The sequence below is a fragment of the Syngnathus floridae genome, chromosome 4, assembly GCF_059516105.1.
Source record: "Syngnathus floridae isolate MCC-2025c chromosome 4, RoL_Sflo_1.0, whole genome shotgun sequence".
Taxonomy (NCBI): domain Eukaryota; kingdom Metazoa; phylum Chordata; class Actinopteri; order Syngnathiformes; family Syngnathidae; genus Syngnathus; species Syngnathus floridae.
The window spans coordinates 8357567-8367700 of NC_142416.1; the positions used below are offsets into that span (position 1 = coordinate 8357567).

Sequence of the window (10134 nt, forward strand, 5' to 3'; positions counted from 1 at the left end):
GAGCTCGCGCACCCGCCCGGCACATCCGGGAGGCCGTGCGCACGAGCCAAGTGGCCGAAAATAGCCCCCGCCGAGCGGATCGGCTGTTTATAAGCACCGCGGAGGTGGTGGCGGCACCTCATTCGACTTCTAGCGGCCGGCGAGCTCGCGCACCCGCCCGGCACATCCGGGAAGCCGTGCGCACGAGCCAAGTGGCCGAAAATAGCCCCCGCCGAGCGGATCGGCTGTTTATAAGCACCGCGGAGGTGGTGGCGGCGCCTCATTCGACTTCCAGTGGCCGGCGAGCTTGCGCGCCCGCCCGGCACATCCGGGAGGCCGTGCGCACGAGCCAAGTGGCCGAAAATAGCCCCCGCCGAGCGGATCGGCTGTTTATAAGCACCGCGGAGGTGGTCGCGGCGTCTCATTCGACTTCCAGCGGCCGGCGAGCTCGCGCACCCGCCCGGCACATCCGGGAGGCCGTGCGCACGAGCCAAGTGGCCGAAAATAGCCCCCGCCGAGCGGATCGGCTGTTTATAAGCACCGCGGAGGTGGTGGCGGCGCCTCATTCGACTTCCAGCGGGCCGCGCACTCGCGCACGCCGCCCGGTTCAAATTTTCTAAGTGCAACGCACAATGAGATGCATGAGAAACGGCCTTGGTTACCATCACATTTGAAGCGATGAATACGAAGTTAAATTTTATGACTCGGTGTATAAGTCGAGGTCGATTTTTTTCGGTCGATTTTGGATCGAAAAAGGTCGACCAATACACCGGCAAATACGGTATATATATATATATATATATACATATACCCCCTCCGCGAGTCGTCACCTTATCGTGGTGGAGGGGTTTGCGTGCCCCTATGATCCTAGGAGCCATGTTGTCGGGGGCTTCATGCCCCTGGTAGGGTCACCCATGGCAAACGGGTCCTAGGTGAGGGGTCAGACAAAGCACGGCTCACCCAAGCCCCTTATGATGAAAAACATAAATGGACTTTGTTTTCCCTCGCCCGGACGCGGGTCACCGGGGCCTCCCTCTGGAGCCAGGCCTGGAGGCGGGGCTCGAAGGCGAGCGTCTGGTGGCCGGGCCTTCGCCCATGGGGCCCGGCCGGGCATAGCCCGAAATGGAAACGTGGGTCCCCCTTCCCATGGGCTCACCACCTGTGGGAGGGGCCGAAGGGGTCGGGTGCAATGTGAGCTGGGCGGCAGCCAAAGGCAGGGACCTTGGCGGTCTGATTCCCGGCTGCAGAAGCTGGCTCTTGGGACATGGAATGTCACCTCTCTGGCTGGAAAGGAGCCCGAGCTGGTGTGCGAGGCAGAAAGATTCCGACTAGATATAGTCGGACTAGCCTCCACGCACAGTTTGGGTTCCGGTACAAGCCCTCTCGAGAGGGGCTGGACTCTCTTCCACTCTGGAGTTGCCCACGGTGAGAGGCGTCGAGCAGGTGTGGGTATACTTATTGCCCCCTGGCTGGGCGCCTGCACATTGGGGTTCACCCCGGTGAACGAGAGGGTAGCCTCCCTCCGCCTTCGGGTGGGGGGACGGGTCCTGACTGTTGTTTGTGTCTATGCACCAAACGGCAGCTCAGAGTACCCACCCTTCTTGGGGTCCCTGGAGGAAGTGCTGGAGAGCGCTCCTTCTGGGGACTCCATCGTTCTACTGGGTGACTTCAATGCTCACGTGGGCAATGACAGTGAGACCTGGAAGGGTGTGATTGGGAGGAACGGCCCCCCTGATCTGAACCCGAGCGGTGTTCTATTGTTGGACTTCTGTGCTCGACACGGATTTTCAATAATGAACACCATGTTCAAGCATAAGGGTGTCCATGTGTGCACTTGGCACCAGGACACCCTAGGCCGCAGTTCGATGATCGACTTTGTAGTCGTGTCATCGGATTTGCGGCCGCATGTTTTGGACACTCGGGTGAAGAGAGGGGCGGAGCTGTCAACTGATCACCACCTGGTGGTGGGTTGGCTCCGATGGTGGGGGAAGATGCCGGTCCGACCTGGCAGACCCAAACGCTCTGTGAGGGTCTGCTGGGAACGTCTGGCAGAATCTCCTGTCAGGAAGAGCTTCAACTCCCACCTCCGGCAGAGCTTTTCCCACGTCCCGGGGGAGGCGGGGGACATTGAGTCTGAGAGGACCATGTTCCGCGCCTCCATTGTTGAGGCGGCCGACCAGAGCTGTGGCCGTAAGGTCGTTGGTGCCTGTCGTGGCGGCAATCCCCGAACCCGCTGGTGGACACCGGCGGTAAGGGATGCCGTCAAGCTGAAGAAGGAGTCCTATCGGGCCGTTTTGGCCTGCGGGACTCCGGAGGCAGCTGACAGGTACTAGATGGCCAAGTGGAACGCGGCTTCGGCGGTTGCTGAGGCAAAAACCCGGGCGTGGGAGGAGTTTGGTGAGGCCATGGAGAATGACTTTCGGACGGCTTCGAGGAAATTCTGGTCCACCATCCGGCGTCTCAGGAGGGGGAAGCAGTGCAACGTCAACACTGTTTACAGTGGGGATGGCGTGCTGCTGACCTCGACTCGGGACGTCGTGAGTCGGTGGGGAGAATACTTCGAAGACCTCCTCAATTCCACCTACACGCCTTCCATTGAGGAAGCAGGGCCTGGAGACTCTGAGGCGGATTCTCCAATCTCTGGGGTCGAAGTCACTGAGGTAGTTAAAAAACTCCTCGGTGGCAAGGCCCCGGGGGTGGATGTGATCCGCCCGGAGTTCTTAAAGGCTCTGGATGTTGTGGGGCTGTCATGGCTGACACGCCTCTACAACGTTGCGTGGGCATCGGGGACAGTGCCTCTGGATTGGCAGACTGGGGTGGTGGTTCCCCTCTTTAAGAAGGGGGACCGGAGGGTGTGTTCCAATTACAGGGGAATCACACTCCTCAGCCTCCCTGGTAAGGTCTATTCAGGGGTGCTGGAGAGGAGGGTCCGTCGGGGGGTCGAACCTCGGATTCAGGAGGAGCAGTGTGGCTTTCGTCCTGGCCGTGGAACAGTGGACCAGCTCGACACCCTCGGCAGGATCCTCGAGGGTGCATGGGAGTTCGCCCAACCAGTCCACATGTGTTTTGTGGACTTGGAGAAGGCGTTCGACCATGTCCCTCGGGAGGTTCTGTGGAGGGTGCTTCGGGAGTACGGGGTGCCGAGCCAACTGATAAGGGGGGTTCGGTCCCTGTATCACTGATGCCAGAGTCTGGTCCGCATTTCCGGCAGTAAGTCGGATTCGTTCCCAGTGAGGGTTGGACTCCGCCAAGGCTGCCCTTTGTCACCGATTCTGTTCATAATTTTTATGGACAGAATTTCTAGGCGCAGCCGAGGCGTTGAGGGGGTCCGGTTTGGGGACCTCAGCATCGCGTCTCTGCTTTTTGCAGATGACGTGGTGCTGTTGGCTTCTTCAGGCCGTGATCTCCAGCTCTCGCTGGAACGGTTCGCAGCCGAGTGTGAAGCGGTCGGGATGAGGGTCAGCACCTCCAAATCCGAGTCCATGGTCCTCGATCGGAAAAGGGTGGAATGCCCTCTCCGGATCGGGGATGAGATCCTGCCCCAAGTGGAGGAGTTCAAGTATCTTGGAGTCTTGTTCACGAGTGAGGGGAGGATGGAGCGTGAGATCGACAGGCGGATCCGTGCAGCGTCGGCAGTAATGCGGACCCTGTACCGGTCCGTTGTGGTGAAGAGAGAGCTGAGCCAAAAGGCAAAGCTCTCAATTTACCGGTCAATTTACGCTCCTACCCTCACCTATGGTCACGAGCTATGGGTCGTGACCGAAAGAACGAGATCTCGGATACAAGCGGCCGAAATGAGTTTTCTCCGCAGGATGTCCGGGCTCTCCCTTAGAGATAGGGTGAGAAGCGCGGTCATCCGGGAGAGACTCGGAGTAGAGTCGCTACTCCTCCACGTTGAGAGGAGCCAGATGAGGTGGCTCGGGCATCTTATCAGGATGCCTCCTGGACGCCTCCCTGGGGAGGTGTTCCGGGCATGTCCCACCGGTAGGAGACCCCGGGGACGACCCAGGACGCGCTGGAGAGACTATGTCTCTCAGCTGGCCTGGGAACGCCTTGGGATCCCCCGGGATGAGCTGGATGAAGTGGCTGGGGAGAGGGAAGTCTGGGAGGCCCTCCTAAAGCTGCTGCCCCCGCGACCAGACCCCGGATAAGCGGAAGAAGATGGATGGATGGATGGATATATATATACAAAATAAAGCATGTTGTTATGTACTGACCTCTTTGAAACAAACAAAGAAGTACATTGGCATGTGTTACCCAATCAATGTAATTTCTTAGCTGAACATTTAATTCTTTCTACTTATTACTTAATACACTTAATCGTATTTTTTATATCCAGCCCTATTTATGTTTCTGTAATCACCACAGATATTGATCGCAGTTTGAACTCATTTCAAAGAAAACGAAAACATTCCGAGGGACCACGAACGCAGCAAGGCTTGGTGACGCCAAATTTACGGGACAAGACCAAATCGGAATCGTAATGAGACGTAAACTGAAAGACATTATTTTGTTTTTGTCATAATGTCTTTCACAAACCTCTTCGCGAGTCTCTGTGGAAGTGATGCGAAGAATAATGATCAGTCGTCTTTTACAGTCAGGTAGTAGCGGCAACCTTCGTATTTAAGTTTGCATTTGATACACTTTTACATTAAGCCTCGCTAATGCAACTTTTAACTCATCCATTTCTTAAAAGGGGCGACATTGGCAAGGTTCAAAGTACTACAAGCAAAAAGAGGACGAGCGAGGGTGAGCAACCTGGTCCCCGTACAAAGGTATGTTAAACCGTGTAAAACCTCACAAGCATTAGCATTTAACCACAATCTAAATGTACTTTCATATTTCGCATATTAATGCTACGTCAGACGGTCAAACGGCTGCTTTTGTCTTAGTCCTTGCGAAAGAGTGAAGAGCTTGTTAAGAGTAGTTGTTAATTTAAATGTTAACTAAATGCTCAAATTTTACAGTATAAGCACATTAGGGTCACACTGACGCTGTTCACTAACTTTCTTTCTTGATTGATAGATTTTCTTTTGGGTTTGAGTTGCTGCAGGAGGGACTGGTGCACTGACAAAATAAACGTGGAAATAATGAAGCAACATCTTAAATCTTGGGTGCAAATGGTTCAGAAATGGGTAATGGCGTAAAACATACTACCAAACTGGTGGCAAAGTGTCTTAAGAACATCTCAAGTCAATGTTTTCATGGAATGGCCGTCACAAAGCATAATCTCAGTCGTGTTCAACATTTATTAGCAGACCTGAAAAGGCATGTGTGAGCAAGGAAGCCTCCAAACTTGATTACACCAGTTCGGTCAGGGGAAATTGGCCACAATTTCTGCTAGTACAGTATAGGCATATACAAAACATTTCACGTAGGCCATTTGATTTACACAGCTAAAGCAATGTATCCATACTTCTGACTTGGAAAGAAAGTCATGAAATATTGTTGACACAAATCCTTCTCTCATTGTCCAAAAATTCAGCAGATACCTTTGATAATTTCAGCTGGCTTAGTTAGATCAAAAATTGTATGAGTTCATGTTGGACAATGAGGGGAAAAAGTGTCTTTCATATACTGTGTGTAATCTTGAGTTCAACTAAACAGCCCTAGATTGACAAGAGATGATTATATTAGTTTACAGTACAGTATATAATTGTGACATTTTTTGGTGGGGTGCTGTGACAATTTTCCACTGTAAAGTGATAACCCTCACGTTCCTATTACAGAAGCAACGTAACTGGACACAGGCAAGCAAGCCCGATTTTGACACATTTTCCCAAGATTATTCCAAGACTTTTGACTATCATGTGCAGCTCACTGACCACAAGAATAAAAGGGCTGGCTTCACCAAGGGGTCAGCATATAACTGTGCCAATCAGGTCAGTTACAGTGGCCCCACATTTCAAACAAACCACAATGGCAACCGGCAACAACAGACAAAACAGACCAAGCAGCAGAAAGGTCGACAGCAGAAGCGAGGACAGCCCCAAAATGGAGGGGGACGCCATCAAACAAAAAGTTCAAGAAAACCTGCAGACAGAACAGAACGCAGAAATCATATACAGAACAGAATTAAGACTCGGGTGAGATTTATAATTGTGACAGATTCAAGTGGCTGAATTTACTGCCATTCTTAAAGTTCTTTCTCTTTTTAGCCAGTCAAATATTTCACAGAAGAGTTTAAGGAACAGAATATTTTGTTGGTGAATGAACAAATGGTTTGCCGACATTTTCTTCATGGAAAGTGCATCAAGGTGGGTGATGTACTGCAAACTGATATCCAACAAAACTTCAGTATGTAAGGTGTTGATAAATTGCTGTATTCTCTTCCTCTTGTTGCAGGGTGACAACTGTCAAATGCAACACATTGAGCCTGAGAACGATCTCGTCAAAACGCGTTGCAAGTATTACATGCAGGGAGCCTGCATGAAAGGGGAGAAATGCCCGTTTATGCACAATATCCTTTGCTTTAGCCAAAACAAAGTCATAGTGGACTCCACTACAGGTAAAAAGACGCTTTGGTAAAATGTAGCATAGGCTACGCGGACCTGCTGTTTGGGTCAAGTTTCACATTAGGATAGAGGTGTTTCAGTTTTAATAATTTCCTTAACAGCTATGCACGGTCCTTCCCATGCAAATTTTTCCATAAAAAGGGAAAGTGCTCTAAAGGAGACGACTGTAGGTTTTCTCATGAGGCGCTTAATGACATCACCATGAAATTGCTGAATGAGGTGGGTGTATGAAGTTTGCTTTGTTCACCTTTCAATAGCAAGAATAAATAGGAAAAACCCTTTGGAATGACATTGATTCATCCATAAATGTATCATCAATTTTGATCTGATCCTAATCACAAGTCACACAACAAAAGACAAGCGCGGTACGTTTAACGCCAAACGAAAATCATTTAATCAGTCTCGACTCGTCAAAACTACTATCCGATGAATGAAAGGATTGGATATGATTGCCCTGTCCAAACCAGGCCTCATCTAAAATGTCATCAGAACACCTACAGTTCAGAATTACTCACTTGTATGAAGGTGGAAACGGTGACAAGGGTCAAGTCTTGATGTTCATCAGTCCAAGTATGGCAGATTAGCACTGCTGCTAGTCTCCCTTTCCCGTGGCAAGTGCATTGTGAGGTGAAGAAAAATCTTAATGACTTCTAGAAAACAAAAAAACATGTCAACATAATTGTGTGGTATTGCTTCAAGAAAACGGTGTCCATTAGATGAAAATCAGATCGCATTTTATGACCAATTTATGCCAAAATGCAGTATTTCCAAAGAGTGCGCAGTTAGTTGCGTAGTTCTTGCAATTTCACAACTTCCAAACTACTTCCCATTCCTTTTTCCGCAGTTTATGGAATATGAAATGGAGCTTGCCAAGAAAACTGAGCAGTCTTCAGTTCAGTCCGTGACAGTAGATGAGCCGGAGGTCACGCAAGCACCCAATCTCGAAGAAGAAAATAAGCCGTCTGATAACATAGAACAGCCCTTCAAGTATGTGCTAACCCAATATGTAGAATTGCATCTGCAGCTGGACTCACAATAAAAGAATTGTTTGCTTCTTTCAGGTTCAACTTTTATAACAGTGCCGCCTCAAATGCAAATAATGAGGAAACATGTCAGAGTGAAGAAGTAGATGATGTCACTCAAGAAGATGGTCAGCCATGTGAACCAGCTTGCCAGTCTCTGTCAAGTAACCTCAGTTCTGAGCCACCAGTTTTATATTCCGTTGAAGCAGTGCTGGGCCTTCAGTCGTCCGGCGTCTTCAAAACTCCCATAAGTCCAAATCCGACTATCTTCCCTGTCCTTCCCACTTCCCCTGGTTGCAGTGACTCAGAAAATCATTGTGAGGTCCCTTACTCAGCTAATGTTGTCCTCAGAGCATCTACATCTACAGATAGCTCAACTTGGAGTGGCTCACTTACCAATGCTGCACCAACGCTTCAGGTCGTATCTTACACTCCAGCAGACGAGCGGAGTTCCGCAAGCCCAAATAACAAAGCTTCCAATTTATTAGGTACACAAAACAAAGTGCTGAGAGAGACTTTGAAAAATACAACAGCCCTCAAAGTGGCTCCAGGCAGTCATTGTGACGATACGGCAGCGTCTACTCGGACTTCAAAAGTCACAGAAGCAGAGGAGTCTCCAGAAAACATGAGAGCAGGACACACAAGACCTAGGAGCCCTCTTCAGGGTCCGAGAAGAGACAAAACCCAGCATCTAACAACAGACAATGCTCAACAGCTCAAGTTCTCCAAGCGGGGCTTACAAAGCCTTTTTTCAAGCCCCCCTCACCTGATATCTTCTCAGAAACACTCACTACCCTCCAAGTCCCGTCAGTTGCATGATTTCCATTCCCTTAGTCCGTCATCTCAGAGGTCCACACAGTTCAAAGAGAGTGCTTCGGTTCCCGCTGCACTTGCCAGCCCCTTCTCAGAAAACAATCACCTTCCTCTGCAGTGTCACACACAATCTACTCTCACTTCCGAGGTGCCAAAGGTACATTGTTCTAGTGGAACTACAGCACATTGTAAAACTGACTGCCCTAGCGTGTCTGCACCTAATCAAACCATTCAAACGCCATTTAAAAGCCTTTTTGCAAGAAGCATCCATGACGCTCAAAATTCAACAATTTCATCCATAACCCACAACTTGACAGCTTCTCCCAAGTCTACTAACGTCAAATGCCAAGATCCTATAAAAACGACCGCTGAACCAGACCAGCCTCGTGCTAGTTCTCTCTTCAACCTATTTGCCACCCCTCTCGGTATCCACTCGCCACCATCCATGTCTCAACCAAATCGTTTGTACCAGCCAGCAGCTCTTTCCTCAGATACCGCTCAAAGCGATGCTCGTTCCATTGGTAAGAAGACCCAACACAATGCTCATGAACACCATGATGAGAAACTGATGAGTTGTGATGCACGTTGTCTTTTTCATTTTGTAGGTTCTTCATCACCAGCAACTCCAAATTCAGTCCTGAAAACACTCTTCCTGTCACTGAGCCCCTATCAGCAAGACAGACCGTAACTGATTGGTCTTCAATTCTTCTTCAGTTACGGCAGATATTTAAGTGGATTCTCATGTACCAAATTTGTATTTGGGGAAAGCAGCAAAGCAAAATGTCTGGGTTGGTTTTGTATTGTCTACACAAAACATGGGCGCTCCAGTTGACATGACTTTTAAAGTCAGTCTTTATTCTAGGTAAACTTTTTAAAAATTATTTTTGTATTACTGTATATTGAATATGTTTATACAATATGTTTTTTTATTTTGAGCACATAATGAAGTAATTACAATTAAATGTTATGCAAATTGAGGTGCATTGTGGTGTCTATCCATCAAACCGTCCAATTTCTACACTGCGTATCCTGTTCAGGGTCACAAAGTGGGAACTGAATCTAGGCTGCAAGCACTGAAGTTGGACATGAACCACTACAGCATTAATGACTTGTGATGGTAAAGGGGCGACGAAAACAAGTGCTTTTTTTTTTTTTTTTTTTTTATTGACAAGTATTGTTGTATACAAGGGTCCTGACAAGTAAAAAAAAACTTTGGACCCCAAGCTTTTAATGCTGACAATACTTAAATTTTGGGGTATCTTGCATAGTGATTGTTTAATGAAGACCACACAATCTGATCATTTTTTACCTGCACATTAAGATTCAATGCATCACTTGTAGTGATGCCAGGAGATTTATATAAGATGAGCAAGACATGGTCACCAGCCTATGCTTGTTTGTGTTGAGAGAAACGTTTGGAACAACATGAAACAAATTGCAAGTTTCAAAACTATGAAGAAAAAAACTACCAATACACAAAAATTATTTTTTTAAAAACTGCCTTTGAATATGATAAATGTTTTTAAGAGTAAAATGACTGTTTTAGATATAACGATGTCTAAATAAAAATACTGTAGTTTTCCAATTTTGTTTCATGACTAACCCGAAGGCTCACTCTTTTAAAACTTGAAAACGCAACGTGCTTTTTGCCAGCAGGTGGTGACATTTGTCTAGGAAATGACTTATTGCACGTTTCGTTGAATAAGTCACTTATCCCGCGCAAAATACACGACATTTGACACAGGCACTATGTTCCTGTATTCTCCTTTCAACGCAATGGCGACGTGACTTTATGTTACGGCTTT

General features: G+C 48.4%; 1 protein-coding gene across 1 annotated transcript; it reads left to right on the forward strand.

Annotated features, from left to right (window-relative positions):
• Positions 1-4397: 4397 nt before the first annotated feature.
• Positions 4398-9306, forward strand: LOC148398741 (uncharacterized). Its single transcript, XM_088374470.1, has 9 exons — positions 4398-4580; positions 4676-4754; positions 5709-6065; positions 6138-6236; positions 6325-6439; positions 6604-6713; positions 7339-7481; positions 7556-8850; positions 8935-9306. The coding sequence occupies exons 1-9, from the start codon at positions 4504-4506 to the stop codon at positions 9015-9017; spliced, it is 2358 nt and encodes a 785-aa protein (XP_088230596.1). The 5' UTR covers positions 4398-4503; the 3' UTR covers positions 9018-9306.
• Positions 9307-10134: the final 828 nt, after the last annotated feature.

Excerpts from the sequence above, each read along its gene's own strand:
- LOC148398741 (XM_088374470.1), top strand. The coding sequence starts at position 4,504 with ATGTCTTTCACAAACCTCTTCGCGAGTCTCTGTGGAAGTGATGCGAAG. Across the intron at positions 4,755-5,708 it reads AACCTGGTCCCCGTACAAAG|AAGCAACGTAACTGGACACA; the intron begins GTATGTTAAACC and ends TTCCTATTACAG. Across the intron at positions 6,714-7,338 it reads CCATGAAATTGCTGAATGAG|TTTATGGAATATGAAATGGA; the intron begins GTGGGTGTATGA and ends CTTTTTCCGCAG.